We start from the raw sequence: 22,998 nt of genomic DNA on the forward strand, positions 1-22,998 counted from the left end.
TTCCCCCCTTTTACTGTTTTGAGTGTGACACCTCAATGATTAAAATATACCTTTATTCTCTCATCTTGATTCCCAATAAACCATTATTTTTAAGAAGTTACAATAATAATCATTACATCTTTTCATTTGGATTCCGCAGCACATTTCCCCCCCTTGATTTTTAATAAGAGTTATCAGTATCTATATTACCCTATTTTCTAAATATTTTTAATTGCAGAAATATTCTTATTACCCCTTGTTACCCTGCAGAATCTCCTTTTTAATTCATCAACCATTATCTCTGAAAAAATAATTTCTTTTCAACATTTTACTATTTCCATATTTCTTTATTTCATGCACCCGTTTCTTACTGCTTCTCCTCCCCCTTTTCCCCATATCTTTTCTCATTCTAGTTTATATCCCTCTCTTTCTTAATATCTTCCTTTCCTCTTTTCTGCTGGTCTTTCTGCCTTTCCTGACTTCACAGGTATTCCCCCTTTTGATTGCCTTCTTAAATCTCAACTTTTTAACCTTCCTTCTTTCCCCACTTCTTTGTAGTGTTCTTTGTGTTAATTGTCTATTTAAAATGTCTTCTCCTTGAATCAACTCCTCCTCCTTTGAAGCTATTTCTTCTTGTTCTTCAATCGCCATTTCGCCTCTTTCCTGTAGTAATTCTCTCATATTTTTAAGTTCCATTTCTAATTCCCAAAGAGATATCATCATTACAAACTCTTATATTTTATGACTGTTAAAGTCCACACAAAAAAACCACTTTTACTTTCCTTCTTTCTTCTTTCAATTTTCTAAAGTTCTCAGTTATTCCAGCCGAGGGTCTATACCAAAAACATCAATCAATCCCACAGTCAGTCTTTCCTTGCTTTTTTCTTTATTCTGGCTCTGCTTTTACTTTCTAAGATTCTTACTTTGTTTCAATATTTCTTTAATGTTATATCCACACAAGTTCTTTCAGAAACAGGATGCTTTCCCTTTTGTTTGAGCTCAAGTTTTTGTCAAAAGGTGGCACTCTCCATTATACAAAGTCTTCACCTTTTTCCCCAATTTTTTTATTTAGGGTTTTTTGAACCTCAATATTCCAGCACAGTCCATTCTCCAATTTGTAAACTTTATTATTATTATCTTTTGACAATCTTAAGTACAGCTTTATTTTATGCCTGTTTATTCCCAAAATATTTTAGTCCAATTTAGTTAAATCTTTAGTTCCAGCTTCTTCCTTTCCTGGTTCGAAGCCCCGCTTAGCTGTCAAAAATATTTTCTTTTTTTTTCATGTCCCTTTGTAATTTCACTGCTCACTTTTCTTTTCTTAAAAATTCCATGTTACCTTAATCCCAGGGTACTTTTGTTTAGTTGTATTGCCCAGTTGTCCCAGTTCAGATGTTATCCACCTCTTTCTTCCCTCCTGCACAAATCTTAATCCAGCTGAGTCCTCCTCTTTGGGGTGGCCATTTTAAACCACCGCTGCAGTCGTCTTCGGGGGGAAAAAGACCAAGCCCAGGGGGGGAGATGCGGCTCCCCTCAACTTGGCTTGCGGCTTCCCCTTACTCTGCCGCCCCTCCAAGGCAGCTTCAGCCCCTAATCGTAATGATCGGGGCTCTCCAACAAAAGAGCACGGACCATAGCTGCAGAGAGTCACGATCTACGGTCCGTCAGCAAGGCGGCTCCGCCTTCTTCCCCCTCTTTCTCTATTTTTCAATTGGTTTGATTTTTCTTTATATTTTTGTATTTTATAGTTTGATTAGCTCGATACCCATGCTTTGCTACAAAACTATGCGGTCGGGATTAGTTTTTGGGAGGAAAATTAGGAAAAGAAAATCCTGCCTTTGCCTACCAGCATCCATCAGTATTCATCTGGCTAGCATCCTGTCAGTGTGTGAGAGAGTTGAGGGGTGTTTGGAAACTGAAACAGTATTTGCTGTGTGAGCAAGGAGACAGCAAGGAGCCTTAGCTCAACTGTTTTATACCAAAGCTGCTTGGTGCTGTGAAACTAAAACTGAAACTGAAACTCCTCTCCTCTGCTTGTGTTTTGCATTTGGAACAGATTTCTTTTTAGGTGGGGAGGGGGAGTAGAACTCCTTAGCATCAGAGCGTGTTAATAATAATACACAAAATACTAATGCTCTGATGGTCATTTCAAAAAATCCTTTCTTAGTGAGCACCTAGAAGCCAAGAAGAACATACGGGCCAAATTTCAAGTTTGTAGGCTTTACGGTTCTGGAGATTTTGTGATGACGTGTGAGTAGTATTTTGCATATATATATATATATATATATATATATATATGTTTTCTTAAGTTTTCGCGGGTACTTACATGTATGGTGTTCGGCTTGGTTCGGGTATTTTCCCACGTCATTGTAGTTCTTTTAATATATATATATAAATATATATAAATAAATAAATAAATAAATATATAAATATATAAATATATAAATATATAAATAAATAAAAAATACTTGAATCCCTGATCCTTATGGCTGACCATCCACAGCAGTGTTTCTTATTTACCTAAACACAGGTGTCACCCTGACCCAGATTTAAAGTGTTTGGAGACAGATATTCAAATGCGGTTGCACAGCCAGGTGAATCCAGATTACTGCTGGAAAGCAGCCCCCCTTGAACATTTGGCAAAGATGGTGGGATGCAGATCACTTACTTTGTCCATCACCCAGTCAGCGTCTTGGATGGCCCTTTTAATAATCTGCTGAATCCTCTCAGAACTATCTTCATCAGCGTGAACTTTGAAACTCTGCAAATAAACAATTATATGAATCAATCATCCTTGTCACAGGGTTAGTAAAGTGGCTCATACAATTGGTGATGGGAGCAGTTAAGAATATTTACTCAGGCAATTCAGAGAGCTGTCAGCCTTGGAAGCCACATTTTATTTAGAAGCTTCGAGGCTGCCACATTTAGTGCCTGGGAATTTGGGAGAGGGGGGGATTTCATAGAGAGGGGGAAGATTAGACTCATCAACATTCTTTCTTAGAAAGTCAAGGACAAGCTCCCCTGCACCTGGAGAGGAGTATCTGAAGCAGTGGTCGCCAACCAGTGGGCTGGGGACCAGTGGCGGTCCGCAAGAAAATTTTGGTGGTCCGCAGAGAAATGTCACCCCCAAAGCACCCCCCCACAAAGCTGCATGGGAATACAAGGCTGTCCTGCCCACATGGTCTGCGGGAACAAAAGGCTAGCATTGCAAACAACATGAGGTAGTGAGGGGAGGGGGGGAAAGGCGGAGGGGGGGAACGTGCCCCACGCACCTTGCCTGGCCACCCGGCTGCTTCTTTCTGCTTCTTTCTTCTTCTCCTTTTGGCTGCACGCAAGGAAAGCAGCAAAAGTCTTTCTTTCTCTCCCCTAAACTCCGCTAGAAATGAGTCTTTGGGACCCTGCAAGGCCTCCTGCTCCAAGAGGCTGCGCTGGCGTGACAAGTCTCACAAAGACTCATTTCTGGCAGAGTTTGGGGGAAGAGAAAGAAATGCTTCTGCTGCTTTCCTTGCATGAAGCCAAAAGTCTCTCTCTCTCTCTCTCTCTCTCCGAGAACGGAGCTGGAGACAGGATCCTGCGATCCCAAATAAAGAATGATCGATCGGTAGGAAAACGGGGTAGGGAATATTCCTGCAGACTTTTTTTTGGGATTTTCCCAGGGTCTCTGGTCCGCGGGATTTAAAATTATGAGTTTGGTGGTCCCTGAGGTCCAAAAGTTTGGCGACCCCTGGTCTGAAGGAATATCTCCCGTTGGGACAATGGTTGATTGGACCATGTGATGGACTGGTGGGTGCAGGGGATGGGCTTTTGATTTTCAATTGGGAAGGGAAAACCCGGAACTCCCAGATTTGGGTTTTCCCAGATGTGCCAATATTTCTTTAATAAACTTTTTTACTTGGATGAACTTTGTTTCTGAGTGATAAATGAAATGGGGAGTTTCATTGGATTGCTGACAACAGTGAGGGCAAGCCTATTGGTGACATGGATGGCATATATTCTTTTAATGACCCTCTAATCCAGGGGTCCCCAATCGCCGTCCGCGGACCGGTACCGGCTGGAACAAGCCTTACCGGGCCGCTGGTTGCTGGGCGCCGCCATCTTTTTTGGTAAAAAGCAATTTTTCGCAAAAAGATGGCGGCGCTTAGCGCTCGGTGAGCTTTTCCGGTAGAAAGCCATTTCTACCCGAAAAACTCACCGAGCGCTGAGCGCCGCTGATTTTTGACGAAAAATCACTTCCGTGACGCCACCGGAAGTGATTTTTCGCCAAAAAAGATGGCGGCGCCCAGCTGACGCCGGAACCGGGCGCGGCCCAGCTGACGCCCGAACCGGGCCGCGGCGTCGGAAAGGTTGGGATCCCTGCTCTAATCCCTTGCATTGGGATGGAGTCGGGTTGACTGAATGGAGCGTTGACAGGCTGGATGCCCTTCCTGGCACCTACATGGAGCTCACAGCAGGTATTTTCTCTTTGCGCGAGAAAAACATGTCGCTACTTAGGATTGAACTCACAGCTTCCTGATTGTGAGGTGAGAGCTCCACCTCTAGGCCACCACACTGCTTGGTGAGATGGACAGCATATAAAAACCTTCCTTTAAAGGGCCAGAGTCCTAGTGACCACTACTTTGCCACAGATTATGGAATAACCAGAACGATTTATAACCACACCTCATTTTATTTTCAATTAGTTGGTGAGGGAGATGAAAAAAGTTTTTAGTCCTAAAGATGATAGGGCCTTTGGTGAATAGACAGCAGATTGCAAAACCAGCAAGAGGAGGAAGCCCCCATGGAAACCCCCATTCTCTAACTTAAGAGTTTATGCACACATCCCTTTTTTTTCTCCTTTCCTCCTGTCCATAAGGTGGGAGGTAGACATGTTATTCAAGATGGAGCTGACCTTGGAGACTGCTTGGAAGCTGCTTTTGGTCCAGAAGGCAGAAGCATGGGCAGTTATGGACAGGATACAATGCACAGATGTAACACCTCTCCTTTGCAAGCTGCTGTGGTTACCAATAGGTTTCTCCAAAAACGGGCCTTCTCAATTGTAGCACCTGTCCTCTGGACCAAGATGAGATTTGTTTAGCTCCCACCCTAGTCATGTCTGGCTCTTCCTCTAGGTCAGGGGCAACTTTTAGACCAGTGGACTTCAATTCCCAGAATGCCACAGTCAGCCATGCTGGCTGAGGAATTCAAGGAATTGCAGCCCACAAATCTTAAAAGTTGCCAAGGTGGGCCTTGGGCAAGAGCAGTAATGGCCCCCTTAAGAAATGTTTGGTCCGTGTGGTGCTTTTTCCATACTTTTTCTCTTTTTTAAGCCACCCATATTATATTTCTGATTTTTGTAAGCCACACTGAGCCTACTCATGTCACCAAACAATCAATACATTTTAAAAACCATTGGTCCCACTGCGTTGTTCTTCTAAACATCAGAAACAAGGTCAAGAAGAATCATCCTGAGGAACAATAGGTAGCTCTTGGATGCTGTTAGAGAAGCGAAGACGTTGAGGTGACAGAGGCATGTACAGATCCTTCTGAGAAAGTGTAGTGTGTGTGTGTGTGTGTGTGTGAGAGAGAGAGAGAGAGAGAGACAGAGACAGAGACAGAGAGAGAGAGAGAGAGAGAGAGACGGAGAGGGAGGGGAGGGAGAGAGAGAGAGAGGGAGGAGGAGAGATCAGCTGCTGGTGCCTTTCATCCAGCTGTGTGAAAATCTACGTAAAATCTACACAACTACACTAAGCCAACAGACCTTTTGAAAAACTGTGTGTCTGAGAGGGGGGAGAGGGAGGGAGAGAGGGGGGGGAGAGAGAGGAAGGGAGGAAAGGGAGAGGGAAAGGGAGAGGGAGGGAAAGGGAGAGGAGAGGAAGGGAGGGAGGAGGAGAGGGAGAGAGACAGAGAGAGGAGAGAGAGACAGAGAGAGAGAGAGAGAGAGAGAGAGAGAGACCAGCTGCTGGTGCTTTTCATGCAGCTGTGTGAAAATCTGCACAAAATCTACACAACTACACTAAACCAGCAGACCTTTTGAGAAAGTGTGTGTGTGAGGGGGGGAGGGAGAGAGAGGGAGAAGGGGAAAGGAAGAGGGAGGGAAAGGGGGAGAAAGAGGGAAAGGGAGGGAGAGGGAGAGAGAGAGAGAGATCAGCTGCTGGTGCCTTTCATTCAGCTGTGTGAAAATCTGCACAACCACACTAAGGCAGCAGAGACCACACCATGAGTAATCAAGTGAAAGCGGAAGGAAGGAAGACATTTGACAACAGAAATTATTTTTGATAACCAAAATAGCAACTGGGAGGTTTTTTCCCCCCCTCCCTAATCTTAACCTTATGTAAAGAATAAAGGGCGGGGCGGGGGGAGGAAATGAAGCACAAGATCCAACTGGAGAAGGTTGACCCTCCAAAGATGACTTCTCCATGTAAAGTAGCATCAGAATGGAATGATGCACTTGAGACTTTCAAGAAGAGACTGGACGGCTATTTGTCAGAAATGGTGTAGGGTCTCCTGCTTGGGCAGAGGGTTGGACTATCACTAGATGACCTACAAGGTCCCTTCCAACTCTGATTCATCTGTAGACTCCGTTTCTTCTGGGTTTTTTGAAAGCATGCCCCACTTTCATGACAGGACAGTTTGATCCAGCGGTGGAATTCAAATTTTTTTACTACCAGTTCTGTGGGCGTGGCTTATTTGGTGGGCGTGGCTTGGTGGTCATGTGACTGGGTGGGTGTGGCTTAGTGGTCATGTGACTGGGTAGGCGTGGCCAACTCAATGTCACTCACATCAAGGGGTGCCTCACCTGGCCCCTCCCCTCCCAGCCATTCCTTGTCACCCAGCCTCAACTTATCTATAGTTCTGTAAAAATGTTGTTCACCTTTTTTGACTTTATTATCTGCATACTATAGATGTACTTTCATGGACCACTGAAAGGAGGAAATGGCTCACATGCTTTACTCAAGAGTGTGATATAGGCAACAGGCTTTTAAGGGACTGCCACAAAGAAAGTGGGGGGGGGGATGTATTTTCCAAAGCACCAGGAGGCAAACAAGAAGCAATGGATGGAAACTGAACAAAGAGAGAAGCAACCTAAAACTAAGGAGAAACTTTCTGACAGTGAGAACAATTAACCAGTGGACCTGCTTGTCCCCAGAAGTTCTGGGTGATCAATCACTGGAAATTTTTAAAAGACTGGACAGCCATTTCTCTGAAATGGTATAGGGTTCCCCCCAAAGTCCCTTCTAAGTGTTATTCTGACACCTTTCCCAGGACCTCTACTCAGAGTTTGGCATCCTCAGTTTTCCTGCCTGAGCAGGGGCTTGGACTAGAAGACCTCCAAACTCCCTTTCAACTCTGTTAAACACACATGTATTTATGCTCTGGACTATAGACATTGAATGCATGTAAACCCTGAAAAATATGTGGTAGCCCTGGGCAAAAGAAAGGCAGTAGAATCACTCTAGGTGTAGGGACAGTGTAAAATATTAACACATGATAAATAATGGAACAATTAAAAATAATAGCACAGAGTTTTCTCTGTCTCTCTCTCTCCCTTCCTTTCTTTTTCTCTCTCTCTCACACACACCACACACACTCTCTCTCCCTATTTCTTTTTCTTTCTTTCTTTCTTTCTCTTCCTCTTTCTTTCTCTCCCTTCCTCTCTCTCTCTTTCTTTCTTTTTTTCTTTTCTTTCTTTCTTCTTTCTTTCTTTCTTTCTTTCTTTCTTTCTTTCTTTCTTTCTTTCTTTCTTTCTTTCTTTCTTTCTTTCTTTCTTTCTTCTTTCTTTCTTTCTTTCTTCTTTCTTTCTTTCTTCTTTCTTTCTTTTTCTTTCTTTTCTTTCTTTCTTTCTCTCTCTCTCTCTCTCTCTCTCTCACACACACACACCCCTGTCAGCCTTCATTCCCTCTCACTCCAGGCACCTTACTCACAAGGAGAAGTGAATCCAACATTAGAGAAGTTCTGCAGGTAAACGGACTTGCATTTGAAGCTCCTGCAAACTTCCCCATGGCTGGATTTCCCCCCCTCCCCTCCCTCAGCGTTCTTTCCCTCTCGTTCCAGGCACTTTACTCACAAGGGGAAGAGATACTTCTAGTGTCCATGAAGAATCCAGCCTTGGAACAGTTTTGCAGATTAACGGACCGCTGCTCTGCCCACAGTCATGTGTTTTCAAGTGGCTGCTTGAAAATGCATGGCTAGGGTGGGGGAGCAGTCCTCCTTTAAACTGGGGCAGCCAGCATCGGGTGGGCGGGGCAAGCGAGTGAGCAGAAACTGGGCAACCGGGTTGGAGGCGTGGCGTTGCTACCAGTTCAGTGACCCATGCCAAATTCTTGCTACCGGTTCGCCTGAGTAGGTGTGAACCGGCTGAATAGCACCTCTGGTTTGATCTCACATTGGCCTTGCCCAACCACAGGTTGCATACGAGACAGAGGGCTCCGTTGCTAGGACATGACCTCCACCACCACCAATTAAAGTGGGCTACCCCAGAATCTGGGTCAGCTCTATGCAGCCATAAAGCTCACTGCATGTTTCCCAGATCCATCTCTCTACGATTGGAAGGTGTAGACAGGTGCTACTCAGGAAATTTAAAACCAGTGGACCTTAACTCCCAGAATGCTAGCTGGGTAATTGTAGGAATTGAAGTCCAAAGGTCTTAAAATGGCTAAAATCGAGAAATATTGGTCCAGATCAACTTCAGAAAAGGCCAAGGAAAACCACAGGGACGCCACTCTCCATACCTGTTGGATTGTGTGCTTGTAATGTTCCTGGAGGTTTTTTTCCGGAAGGACCCTGCAACAACGGAGCAGGTAGCGATATAACTGTAAAGGGGTCTTCACCAATTCTGCTCCTGGGAGAGGAGCCATCCTCCATCCATCAACTATGGAAAGAAAGAAGACAACAACATGATGACGCTCAATCACTTTCTAGACCAGGGGTCTTCAAACTTGACAGCTTTAAGACTTGTGGACTTCAACTCCCAGAATTCCTCCTCCAGTTGTTAGCTCAGGAATTCTGGGAGTTGAAGTCCACAAGTCTTAAACTTGCCAACTTTGAAGACTCTTGTTCTAGACTGACCAAGGAACTCCAATGCCTGCAACAGAGAAGGTGTAGATCAGGGGTGTCAAACACAAGGCCCGGGGGCCGGATCCGGCCTGTGTGGTGCTTATAATCTGGCCTGCAGGAGGCAATCGCGGCTGAAAACGGAGCTCAGGAGCCCATTTTCACTGGCAGAGCACTCGGGCCGCCACAGGCGCCCCCGGTCAGAAGGGGTAGTATTCAGAAGGTAGTATCTGGGTCTTGGCATCCTGCTGCTGGACACCCATTCATATCAGTTTTCATTCTACTGCTGAGCTATTTTTAACAGAATAACAGAACAACTAAGTCGGAAGGGACCTTGGAGGTCTTCTAGTCCAACCCCCTGCCCAAGCAGAAGACCATTCCGGACAAATGGCTGTCCAATCTCTTCTGAAACCCCCCCAGCGTTGCAGGACCCACAACTTCTGGAAGCAAGCCATTCCACTGATTAATTGTTCTCACTGTCAGGAAATTCCTCCTTAGTTCTAGGTTGGATCTCTCCTTGATTTCTCTCCTCTCATCGCTTCTTGTCCTGCCTTCAGGTGCTTTGGAGAATAGCTTGACCCCCTCTTCTTTCTGGCAGCCCCTCAAATACTGGAACACTGCTATTATGTCACCCCTAGTCCTTCTTTTCATTCATGACATACCCAATTGCTGCAAATGTTCTTCATATATTTTAGCTTCCAGTCCCCTAATCATTTCTGTTGTTCTTCTCTGCACTCTTTCTAGAGTCTCAACATGTTTTTGATATTGTGGAGGCCAAAACTGGATGCAGTATACTTTAAATACATTTTTCTAATGTTACTGTAATACTTTAACAAGGCTCATCCAAGTGTTCTTGGGAAATATGGCAGTAAAAAATATAATAAAAAAAGAATTAGTAAGACAAGGCCAAGCACAATTTGGAGGGACTATTATCTAAAACCAGCTCTGATTTACTACTCATTTGTTCCAGCCTGTTACAAAATTGTAATTGTATTAAAAATCATGCAGCAAATACATCTAGAGTACAATGGTAGAGGTATGGGTGTGTTTTGTGGGTGGGCGATATCGCCCTTACTTGTCACTTTATTTATTAAGCAAACTTATAAAGCCACCCATTTTTCTAAAGGAACTCTGAACCGACACCCACCTTGGAATATCTTTTTTTGGTCCCCGCTCTTCATCTGATTGGCTGAAAGTCCCAGTTCCACAGGATTAACTACCTAATTGTGTATCCCACACACAAAAAACTAGATTTTGCCATGCAAATGTCACATTTTCTCACTTTGGAATCATAGCTCAAATCTGTGGGCTGCCTCCCCTTTTTTTTTCTACGTGACTCATTATACTGAGGTAAAATGGTGGAGTAGGAAGCAACCTTATATAAAGACAGAGACAATTACTGTGCCCGGGGGAATTATTTAAAATAGAGTGAACTTTTTTTGGAAGGTTTTGAGAAGAAAGACCAAGGACTGAAAATGCAGTTCCCAGAATAGCCTGTTTGCTCCTATTAGCTTTACAGGTAGTCCTCAAATTAGGACAGAGGTCTCAAAATTTGGCAACTTTTAAGACTTGTGGACTTCAACTCCCATTCAATTCTGGGAGTTGAAGTCCACAAGTCTTAAAGTTGCCAAGTTTGGAAATCTCTGACTTAGGACCACAACTGAGCCCAAAATTTCTGTTGCTAAACAGGATAACTATTAAGTGAGGTTTGCCCCATTTTATTATGTTTCTTGCCACAGTTGCTAAATGGATCACTGCAGTTGCTAAGTTAATAATATAGTTGTTAAGTGAACCTGGCTTCCCCATTGATTTGCTTGTCAGAAGGTCGCAAAAGGGGATCACATGACCCCGAAACAATGCAACCATCATAATTATGAGCCAGTTGCCAAGCATCTGAATTTTGATTGTGTGACCTTAGGGATGCTGCAATTATTATAAATGTGAAAAACAGTGGCGGGATTCAATTTTTTTTACTACTGGTTCTATGGGCGTGGCTTGGTGGCCATGTCAGGGGAAGGCTACTGTAAAATCCTCATTCCCTCCCCATCCCACTAACCTGCTTTCCAGCTCCGTTCTCCTGTGCAGGGCAACCAAAGGAGACCCAGCCAATCAGCTGGGACTCGGGAGGCAGAGAATAGATGGGGACGGGGCCAGTGGGATTTGTCCGTTCTCCAAACTACTCAAAATTTCTGCTACTGGTTCTCCAGAACTGGTCAGAACCTGCTGAATACCACCTCTGGTGAAAATTTTGTTAGTGCCGTTGTAACTTCGGACACTAAACAAATGGTTGTAAGTCAAGGACAGTATTTGGAGGGAGGACTAGATTTGCACCCATGCATTTCCACATGCATACTTTCTTATCTACACTTGTCTTCTTATATTAACGTGGGAACTTTTACATCAAATTATCCTTCCAAGACGAACTTTTTTACTTAAAGTGGAGTTCTGAATTTTGAAACAAGTAGCGATTCTTCAGCTTCTTGGAAATCTGCTCTGTGCCACACTTCAATCTATGCTTTAAGGTAGAGAAAAGTATTATAGGTTTGCAGACTGTTAAAAAAAACAAAAAAACCTCTTGGCCCCAATCTTATGACTTTGGCATTTCTCCTCCCCCCCCCCCACCCCGAATCTTCATGAGTTCTTGGCAAGATTTCATGGCATGTGAAGGAGTGAAGTGAAGCTACAAAATTTCAGCCAGTTTAAAACTAAATTTACAAAAAAAAACAACCCCCTAACTTGAGCAATAGAAATTTACTAAATCAGAATTCGCCCTCAGCTTATAACCCGCCTCTTTTTGCAAGGCCGGAGTGCAGAGCAGTCTCCTGGGCATTTGGTGTGACAATTTAATGTTTTGTTTTCATCCAGCATGCATCTTTCTGCAACCCTCCCAATTTATGCCCTACGGGCCTACGCCCGCTCCCCAAACGCCCCCCGCGTATTGCAGCTCCTCGTTTACAAGATGCAACCTTTGTAAATTCTCTTACCCAGCCTCCTCAGGACGCATGCGCAGTACTGGCTTTCCAGTCGGTCTCCACAAAGTCGTCTTTGGACAACATAGACATAAGAATAATATAGAGATAGGAATAAATTAGAGGAACCCCCTCTTACCATCATATTCCATGCTATCTGGGGAATTCTGGGAGTTGAAGTCCACACGTCTTAAAAGTGTCAAGATTGAGTAAGATTGCTCTATTTTAGAGGTTCATATTATCATTTTAAAAAGAGAAGGGGAAGAAGCGTCAGGGTTTTTTTTTAGTTGTCCCAATCCTCAGAGTCTAACCCAATGTTTTCCAATTTTAGCCATTATGTGGATTTCAATTCCCAGAATACTCCATTAAAATCCACAAATCTTTAAATGCCTGAGGTTGGGAAACATTAATTGGAAAGAAAAAGAGGACAAGAATAGTTAACAATATTAAACCTGTTGCTCAGTCAGATTAAAAGCAAAATTCTCACATTCAATTTTTTATCTGCTGTGTAATTTCTTTGTCTTTTCGGGGGAATCAAATAAAGTTATTATAACCGAAAATTGTCTTTTTCTATCTCTATATTGCCAGCAACCAGCGAAGATGTAAGTAAGATGTAAGTAAGGCAGCGACAGTGCGCCCTCTAGTGGATTAAAGTGAAGTTCATCTTCCATACAGAATGAATCCTCGACTTACGACCACAATTGAGCCTCAAGTTTTTGTTGCCAAGTGAGACATTTGTTTAATTAATTTTGCCCCATTTTACGACCTTCCTGGCCACAGTTGTTAAGTGAATCACTGCAGTTGTCTATGGAGATTCTCAGTCATCCAGGTCATGGTTGTCCCAAAGGTACTTTTTGAAGAGGTGTTGGAAGTTAAAACCCTTCCCTCTCCTATGAAAATGAAATATTTTAGGATATACAAAAATACAAGAATATTTCCCCTAAAAAGAAAAGTAGAAACTCAGAGGCGGAAACTCAGCTCCACCTTTGCTAATGGACCATTACTCTGGTCTGGGCCAGTCTATTTTACATAACAAAGATCTACTCCAGGTAGTGCTATAATAGGAATTGCCCAAAGCCCTTTCATTACATCATCATCCAGCAACCAAGCCTGGGACTCAGGACAGCCTACAGAGTTGCCCCTGCATGGTCCCATGGGAGTCTGACAACCAATCAGAATACAAGCTCAAATTCAAATCCCAACAGAGAGTGTAAAACCAGCGGACTCTCAGCATCTCTGCCCTTTTTTTCTTCACCCAAGGCATGTGTTCCTGTCCACCATTAAACCATCTTTCCAAGCAGCCACCATATTTCCAGTGTCTTTCTTCCCCACTTGGAACTGAACCCAGAAGGATATTTCTTCCAACAGAGGCAACTGGACTTTCTGGTTTCTCTTTGAAGATGTTTTGCTTCTCATGCAAGAAGCTTCTTTATCTCTCAACTGCAATCATTGCAATTGTTAAGTTAGTAACACGGTTGTTAAGTAAATCTGTCTTCCTCATTGACTTTGCTTGTCAGAAGGTCACAAAAGATGATCACATGAGCCCAGGAGACTCAAAGTGTCATAAACATGAATCAATTGCCAAGCATCTGAATTTTCATCGTGTGACCAGGGAGATGGCGCAACACTCGTAAGTGTGCAAAAACGATTGAAAGTCACTTTGTTCAGTGCCACTGTAACTGAACGGTCATTAAATGAACTGTTGTAAGTCAAGGACTACCTATATTTGCAGTACTAAAGGCAGGTCATGATCAGAGGTGGTGAATTCAGCAGGTTCTGACCAGTTCTGGAGAACCGGTAGCAGAAATTTTGAGTAGTTTGAAGAACCGGCAAATATTACCTCTGACTGGCCCCGCCCCCATTTATTCTCTGCCCCCGAGTCCCAGCTGATTGGCTGGATCTTCTTTTGTTGCCCTGCACAGGAGAACAGAGCTGGAAAGCAGGTTAGTGGGGTGGGGAGGGAATGGGGATTTTGTAGTAACCTTCCCCCTGCCACGCCCACCAAGCCACACCCACAGAACCAATAGTAAAAAAAAATTTGAATCCCACCACTGTTTTTCACACTTATAGTAATTGCAGCATCTCCAAGGTCACACAATCAAAATTCAGATGCTTGGCAACTGGCTCATAATTATGATGGTTGCATTGTTTCGGGGTCACGTCCACCAAGCTGCGCCCAAGCTGTGCCTACCGGTTCGGTAGTAAAACAATTTGAATCCTACCACTGGTCATGATGATTTATTGTTGAGAGAAAAGCCAGTGGCACTTGTTTATAAGCACTCTTATTTATAATATTTATTAAAGATTTTTACCGGAATAAAAGATAAACCTGAAAAAAAAAATATGAAGAGAGCTGAGAAAAAAAAAAAGAAGAAAGATTCAAAAAATGAGGAAGAAGCAGCACAGGGTGGTATTTTTTAATCTTAGCAACTCTAAGAGGTGTGGACTCCAATTCCTGGGAACTCTGCCAGTCCTACTCATCGGCAAAGAAATTCAGATCAGATGAGATCAGGAAAGATTAGTCTTCCATGAAGTCAAGGGCTGCTGGGAGATTATACTATCATCATGCCTTTGAGGTTGGTCAGATCAAGAAACATTACATGGACTCCATTCTAGGAATGCTACTTGATTGATGAAGGGTACAATTAGAGAATCTCGAAACCTGTCCTAGTTTCTCTTTGACTATCTGATATGGAATAAAATCAAGGCAGGGCTGTTTTGAGTTTCTTTCAGTCTTCACTCTCCTGCCTATGCCTGCCCTTCATGGCTTGGTCATATCTTCACTAAAGACAGCTCTAATCTCCTTGCAATTGGGCAGCACTAGGGAAGACCTAATGAGCCACGGTGGCGCAGTGGTTAGAATGCAGTACTGCAGGCTACTTCTGCTGACTGACTGCAATTCGGCAGTTCAAATCTCACCAGATTGACTCAGCCTTCCATCCTTCTGAGGTGGGTAAAATGAGGACCCAGATTGTTGGGAGCAATAGGCTGATTCTGTAAAGTAAAGCACTGTGAAGGGGTATATAAGTCTAAGTGCTATTGCTATCCTGTCCCATCCCATTCCATCCTATCCTATCTATCAGCCTTAAAAGAATGTGGCTGTGGTTTGTTTGCCGCTACTGTTTCTTTTTCTCCTTTTTCATCATCGTCATCTTAATAATATTTATTTATTATAAAATTACAGGTAACCCTCAAATTTCAACCATAACTGAGCCCAGAATTATGGTCGAAAGTCATTCCGGTCATCAATAGACTATGCCTGATTTTGTGGTTTTTTTCGATGGTCATTAAAGAAACCTGGCAGTCGTTAAGTGAACTCATTGTCCACAATGGCCATTTTTTGCAGGAAACCAGAAATAAACAATGGTTTCTGGCAAAAAAAAATGTTGTAAATCATGGTCATATGGCTGTGGGAAGCTGCAAATGGCTGAAAATGTGAACTGCTTGCTCATCTCCCAAAATGCAATCACATGACTGAGGGACATGGTGTTGGAAGAAAAATCTGGACCGGTTCCAAGCCAGGAAAAAGATGCTGGAAATAAAATGGAGGCTGGCTGAAGGAAAAAAGGTCTCAGTTTATTTGGATGCCAGAAACTTCATGACAACAGCATGTTTCTGGGTAGCTGACAAAATGGGGTTGGGATAGGTGGTCTTTTATACATTCTAGGGGCTTTGTGATTGAGATGTCTGTTCCTGTGTAAGGATGTGTCCTTTAATATTTTAATGGCTGGTGTTGCCAGATTCCTGCAGGGTCATGTAGGGGTCATGTCTGGCTCTACAGGCAAAAGGAGAAATGCAAATCCTCGGTGGTTTTCTGAGCTAATCTTGTCAGTTTTGGCTTGCCTAATGGTGTTGCTTATTTGGAGTCTGTTTGCTTATGAATAGATTGGCCCAGTCTTTCTGAATGGGTATAAAATCACCATTCCAAGAGACCAGCCTCTTCAAGCTGCTTGAGGCTGTTTACCTATGGCAGGAAGACTGAGGCTGTTTTCTACTTTTGTTAAGATTTTTCTCCATTTCTCCTTTGGGGGAAATATTCTATCCTGCCTCTTTTTAATATTAAGAATAAAAAATATTTTAATGTAGGGAAGTTGGGGGCTTCCTATATAGGAAGTTAGCACCCACCCCTCTTCTAGAAAAATGAAATATCCTAAGAAATATTAAAAAGGCAGAATATTTCCCTTAAAAAGAGAAGTAGAAACTCAGAAGCAAAACTCAACTCAGAGAGGCAGAAGCTTACCCATCCCAACTTTGTTAATGGGTGGGCCATTAAGACCAGAGCATTCTACATAACAAAGGCCTCCATCCATCTCACCACATGGCCTGGGAAAATTGCATCAGGCAGCACTCAGGTGAAGCCATGTGGTCCAGCTCAGAGCCCTGCCCCTGGGAGTCTGGCAGCCAATGGGATACATTTCTTACACAGGAACAGGAAACACTAAGGTGGGGCCTAACAGAGGGTGTATAACTAAAGGACTTTCAGCATCTCGGCCCTTCTTTTCCTTCACCCAACATCTTGAAACATGTGATCGTCCCTTTCACTTTGGAGTTCCAAGCCATGTGATCCTGTCCACCATTAAACCATCTTTCCAAGCAGCCTCCGTGTTTCCAGTGTCTTTTTCCCCACATGGAACTGAACCCAGAAGGATATTTCTTGCAACACGTACAATGGGAACATCAAATCTGGGTCATAACTACCTTAAAATCTGGGATCTGGCATAACTTTAAACAGTCGCTAACAGGCCAGTTGTAAGTCGAGGATTGCCTATAGGAAAAAAAATACGAACACTTTAGTTGCCGCCTTCTGTGTCCTGCCGCTTGCTTCTGAAGGCCAGGGACTGAATGCCAAAGGAACGCTTGTCCTTTGTAGCTGAACAGCCCTCCTTTCTCCCTCTATATTTAAGCAGAATGTTTTGTGTCTTGCCACACTCAGTTTATCCTCTAGCTAGCAAAACCTATTTGGGTACAGCCGGAGCTGCTGTGCGGTTAATGGAGAACCTGCTGCTGCAGTTAATACAAACCTGGTGGGTTAATGAGCAACAAACCTGAACCACGCTGGCTTTGGTGAATAAAGAGAAGTAATTTTCCCTTTTAAGCATTAAAAAAAAAACCCGCATGGAAATCCCAGACATTCTTTTGGAGTTCTTGTGCTTGCGGAAGCTGAGGTTGGATTTCAGAAATGGGAAGAAAGGAAGGAAGGAAGGAAGGAAGGAAGGAAGGAAGGAAGGAAGGAAGGAAGGAAGGAAGGAGAGAGAGAGAGAGAGAGAGAGAGAGAGAGAGAAAGAAAGAGAGAAAGAAAGAAAGAAAGAAAGAAAGAAAGAAAGAAAGAAAGAAAGAAAGAAAGAAAGAAAGAAAGAAAGAAAGAAAGAAAGGAAGGAAGGAAGGAAGGAAGGAAGGAAGGAAGGATGGATTGGAAGAAATATCCTTCTGGGTTCAGTTCCAAGTGGGGAAAAAGACACTGGATTCATGGAAGTTGCTTGTAAAGAAGGTTTATTGATGAACAGGATCACATGCCTTGGAGATCCTGGGCAAAGAAAAATGGGAAGAGATGCTGAGAGTCCCTGGGTTTTATGCCCTCTCTGGATTTGAGCTTCCTGGGGCACAGGAAGAGTATCCCGATTGGTTGCTGTCAGAGGTCATAGCCAGCTTTGTAGGTTGTCTGTGTGTTAAGTTCGGTTGAAACTTGGTGGGTGATACAATGAAGGACAATTAAAAGGATCTGCCTGAAGGAGGTAGATCTTTGTTATGTAGAATAGACTGCCCCAGGCCTTAATGGCCCATTAACAAAGGTGGGAGGGCTGAGTTTCTGCCTCTCTGAGTTTCTACTTCTCTTTTAGGGAAAATATTCTGCCTTTTTAGTATATCCTAAAATATTTCATTTTTCTAGGAGAGGGGTGGGTTTTAACTTCCAACAAAAGGAAGGAAGGAAGGAAGGAAGGAAGGAAGGAAGGAAGGAAGGAAGGAAGGAAGGAAGGAAGGAAAGGAGGGAGAAGAATGCTGGGGTTCAAGAGCCCTTTAAGCCTTACGGAGTACTGGACCAGCTTACTTGCAAAACTGCCTTTTTCTGCTAATGTCCAGCCATCCCACCAGATCCAGCCAAGAGGGAGTGGTTGGTGAGCGATGCCACCTGGTGGGTACCAGACAGTATGCTTTTTCTACCATGGTTCTTGTCTTGTGGAACAGCCTCCCTCCAAAATAAATATATATAGACGGACACAATACAGAAGCCTGATGATGGCAGATGAGATTCTGCCAAAACGTTGCTACAACTTTAAAAGCACAACTACAATGACGTGGGAAAATACCCGAACAAAGCTGAATGCCATATACACACACGTGTGTGTGTGTGTGTGTGTGTGTGTGTGTATTTGTCAATTGCTCACAAGATAATAGGTATAAGTATAAACATAGTTATGAATACATGGATACATATAAGAAAAATAAAAAAATAAAAAAAATAAAAAGAAACAATAGGACAGGGACGGTAGGCACGTTGGTGCGCTTATGCACGCCCCCTACAGACCTCTTAGGAAAAGGGTGAGGTCAATAGTAGACAGTCTAAGGTTAAAGTTTTTGGGGTTTGGGGAAAAAAAACCACAGAATCAGGTAGAGTATTCCAGATATGGAATACTGAAAAATATGGACACCTCCACTCCTGTTGTCCTTCCAGAAGGCGGTGAAGACCTGTCTCTTCCCCCAGGCACCAGGGCTGGGACATTTGTTATTTATTTGTTTGTTTACATTCTACCTTTTTTATTTTTACAATCAACCCAAGGTAGAAAATATATCCAACACACTTTCCACCTCCTGTTTTCCCCACAACAGCCCTAGATGGGTTGGGCCGAGAAAGAATGATTGGCCCAAGGTCACTCAGCTGGGTTTCATGGCTTAATGGTGGCACTTGAATTCACAGTCTCTCATTTTCTAGCCTGCTGCCTTCAGCACTAGATCAAACTGGTTCTAGTTATGGAGATTCAGTAGAGGTGGGTATTCAGCAGGTTCTGACCAGTTCTGGAGAACCGGTAGCGGAAATTTTGAGTAGTTCGGAGAACCGGCAAATCCCACCTCTGACTGGCCCCGCCCCCATTTATTCTCTGCCTCCCGAGTCCCAGCTGATTGGCTGGATCTTCTTTTGTTGCCCTGCGCAGGAGAACAGAGCTGGAAAGCAGGTTAGTGGGATGGGGAAGGAATGGGATTTTGTAGTAACCTTCTCCCAGGAGTGGGGAGGGAATGGAGATTTTGCATTAACCTTCCCCTCCACGCCCACCAAGCCACACCCACAAACCAGTAGTAAAAATATTTGAATCCTACCACTGGGATTCAAGCATGTGTGTATGGGACGGATAGTTTCTTGATTTTACTGAGTCTCAAAGTGGTTTTATTTGGTTTAATAGAATGCCTTGGTTTTATTTGTTTGTCATTCGGAGTTTTTTGGATGGATAGTCAAGCATATAAATAGAAAACTGACCAACCACGATCCATCTTGACCGATTTTTTTGATGTTACTGCTGGATTTTAGAAGGAATTAGGGACATCTTATAGTTCATCTTAAAAATGGTTCCTTGAAACAGACAGGTGGTGTATTACAATGTGCTTTGAAATAGATTTGTTTTATCAAGCTTAGTTTTGATTAAGTATGTGGTTACTCCCTGTAGAAGCAAAAACGTGATAATTCCTTGCAGTCATGCAATAAAGTAGCATTTCTCAACCTTGGCAACGTCGAGACAGGTGGACTTCAACTCCCAGAATTCCCCAGCCAGCATGACTGGTTGGGGGATTCTGGGAATTGAAATCCACATATTTAAACATTGCAAGGTTGAGAAACATCAGAGTAGAATCTTATAGTCCTTCTGTGCACTGGAGAGCTAGTATGACTTTTCAATGCTTAAAAAAGTTGCTTACAGTGGTTGGGTATAACCATCTCCTGTATTTTTATTGGACTGGGGACAAATCATTACACACATTCCTCCAGAGGCCCATGAGAAGAATAGGAGAAGCAGAATATAATTGGGAGGTGGGATCTGTCACTTCTAACATCAGCCTTAACAAATGGGCAAAAAAGCCTTGAAAAGAGCAACAGAGACGATTAGGGGGCTGGAAGTTAAAACATATGAAGAATGTGTTGCAGGAATTGGGTCTGTCTAATCTAGTGAAAAGAAGGATTAGGGGTAACATGATAGCAGTGTTCCAGTATTTAAGGGGCTGCCACAAAGGAGAGGGGTCAACCTATTCTCTACAGCAGTGGTCCCCAACCTTTTGTTGTACCAGGGACCAGTTTCAAGCAGAAACACTTTTTCAAGGACCGGCGGGGGCGGGGGGAGATTCTATTTTCCATTCCCAAAACTTTATGTTTACCCTACAACTAGCATTAAAGACACCTGACTGCAGTCTCTCTAGTTCTAGGTCTTGCCCAGCTGTGTAGCTACAAAATTTCATGCAGATGTTTCTCTTATCTCTGTTTGGTGAAAACAGGAATTGAATGAGGAGCATTTAGTCAGTGTGTTTTCCCTAGGAAGCTCCTGTAGTCCTTGTTTAGGGATCATTCAGAGCTACGATGGACCTCTAACATCTAGCCCAGGAAGAGACTGCTTCAAAGAAGCCGGGGGTGGTGGCTTTTCCTGTCGCCGCACCTCCTCCGAGCGCTCGTTCACCCCCACCCGCCCACCCGCCCGCGGTTCAATCCAGTGCTCCGTTCTGCCTGCCTGCCTGCCTGCCTTGGTTTCTGGTTGTTTGGGAGCAGCTTCAGCTGAGAATAATAACTATTCGCCTCTTTTTATCAGCCGAAGCTTCTCCGAATCAACCAGAAGCGAAGGCAGGCAGGCAGGCAGGCAGAACGAGCACTGGATTGAAAGCTGCGGCAGGCGGGTGGGGGTGAACAGCGCTGGAGGAGCTGCGGCGACAGGAAGCCACCACCCCACCCCACCCCGGCTTCTTTGAAGCAGTTTCTTCCTGGGCTGGTGGAGGAGCGAGAGAGCGACTGAGAGAGGAACGAGGCGGGAGGAAACTGAAGCCGCTGAGCCGGAGAGCAGGACAGGCTTTGGTTGCTTCTCCCTCCCCTTCTTTCATTTGTGTCCTTGATCCCTGATCCCAGCAGCATTCACCAAAGGCGAAGAAAGCCGCCATTTTTTTAATTTTTTTTTCTTTGCGGCCCGGTACAGAGTGCTCCACGGACCGGTACCGGTCCGCGCCCGGTGGTTGGGGACCCCTGCTCTACAGCATCTAAAGGCAGGAAAAGAAACAATCAAGGAGAGAAGCAACCTAGGACTAAGGAGAAATGTCCTGACAGTGAGAACAGTTAATCAGTGGAACAGCTTGCCACCAGAAGTTGTGGGTGTTTTCCAATACTTGAGATTTTAAAGAAGAGATTGGACAGTCATTTGTCTGAAATGATATAGGGCAGTGATGGTGAAACTTTTTGACACTGAGTGCCGAAAAGGATGTGCACACACGCACGCATGCTCATTGGGGATGTGACCCAGAAGGGAAGCTGCCAAGTAGGCATGCACATGCTGGGAAATGAGCTTCTGGTTTCTGGCTTGTGCATGCGCACTGGACAGTTTGTGTTCTGGTTACTGGCGCACATATGTGCACAATGATCAGCTGGCTGGCACGCATGTGCACAATGGATAGTGGAAAAACAGGTCTTCTGGTTCCTGGCCCTGCTGCGCATGCAAAAAACAGGTAATCGTTGTGCGCAATCGTTGTGCCAGAAACCCAGAAGAGCAACGGCTGACACTGCGCATGTCAGCCGACATGGCTCCGTGTGCCACTTCGGGCACTCATGCTATAGGTTCGCCATCATGGATATAGGGTTTCCTGCCTGAGCAGGGGGATGGACTAGAACAGGGGTCCCCAACCTCCGGGCCCCGGACCGGTACCGGTCCATGGATCATTTTCTACCGGGCCGCCGGTTTGCTGGGCGCCGCCATCTTGTTTCGACGAGAAAGTGCTTCCGGGTGAGCTTTTCCGGTTGGAAAGCGGCGTTTGGGTCCTGAAGGAATCCTCGCGCCTTAGTTTCATCGAGGGGGGGCGGCGGCTTCGAACGAAGAGCCGTCCCGATGGCGGAGATTAAGAAAGCACAAAAAAGGTGCAAAGGAGGAGTTGAAGGTGGCGGGGAGAAGCGGGGGATGGCTGGCTGGCCGGTCGCTCGGCTCGCCTTGCCTTGTCATGCGTGCTGATGCCAGTACCGGGCCGCGGATCATTTTGTGATGCCAGTACCGGGCTGTGGCACAAAAAAGGTTGGGGGCCACTGGACTAGAAGACCTCCAAGGTTCCTTCCAAGTCTTATTATTCCGACTTCTATGCCAAACGCATAATAATCTGCCTGCATGCCACGTTCTAGGGAGAGGACTTCCCTCCTCCTTGACTTAAACAGCTTTTCACTGAGTGCCACATAACTTCCTAAGGAAAACTCAATAGATAAGAAATTGGGCAGGCGAGGGGAGTGGAATCTGCTAATTGTGCTGCTGCTTCTGGAATAAATGGCTGCATAATGATGCTCTCATCAGAAAGCTGGGAGCGCATTTGCATATAGATAAAGAACTGGTGATTCTTCCTTGAAAGAGGCAAAGAGACTCGAACTGAGTCAAGCAGGAACTTGATAAGAATATTCAGGCAGGGATGCCTGGGACAGATCTATCAAATTAATGCGCACACTCAAGTCTGTCAATTGGCTAATTCAGTCCCAGGCTGAATCGACACTGTAAGGGACGTCACTGCATGACACCCCTTGTGGCAGGATGCTCTTGTTTCTTGCAGCTGTAGCTGCTTTTTTTGTCAGTCCAGCTTCTCCCAGGCACCCCCCCCTCTCCTTTCTTCCATTCTGCACTACTGAATTGCCTTCAAACCTCCCCGCTTGTAGAATTACAGGATGCAAACAGTAGGGAAGCCAAATGTTGCAGAGAAAAATTCAGAAGTTTTCCCATAGCTCGAGATTTTTAACAACCTTCATTGGCCTCTTCTGAATGGGGGGGATCTGCTCTCCCGCAATTATTTAAGTAGAGGAATGCTAGTTGTTTTC

The 22,998-nt window shown here is 44.4% G+C and overlaps 1 protein-coding gene across 5 annotated transcripts in view; it reads right to left on the reverse strand.

Annotated features, from left to right (window-relative positions):
• LYRM9 (LYR motif containing 9) overlaps nt 1–12,055 on the reverse strand; it is a 47,606-nt gene extending 35,551 nt beyond the window's left edge. For 4 of the 5 annotated variants that reach the window (XR_015747920.1, XM_087957228.1, XM_087957199.1 and 1 more), the window contains exons 1-3: nt 11,994–12,055; nt 8,688–8,827; nt 2,648–2,740 (exon numbers count right to left, since the gene is read on the reverse strand). Coding sequence is in view for 4 of the 5 variants with exons in the window: in XM_087957228.1 (XP_087813354.1) it covers nt 2,648–2,740; nt 8,688–8,813 (219 nt within the window). In the remaining variant the exon portion in view is untranslated. Of the gene's footprint in view, nt 1–2,647; nt 2,741–8,687; nt 8,828–11,975 lie in introns of all 5 variants that reach the window. The other variant, XM_087957205.1, reaches the window with a different exon arrangement.
• Nucleotides 12,056–22,998: the final 10,943 nt, after the last annotated feature.

Source organism: Notechis scutatus, chromosome 1 (genome assembly GCF_049901735.1).
Source record: "Notechis scutatus isolate UNSWTSFEM ecotype Mainland chromosome 1, rNotScu1.2, whole genome shotgun sequence".
Taxonomy (NCBI): Eukaryota; Metazoa; Chordata; class Lepidosauria; order Squamata; family Elapidae; genus Notechis; species Notechis scutatus.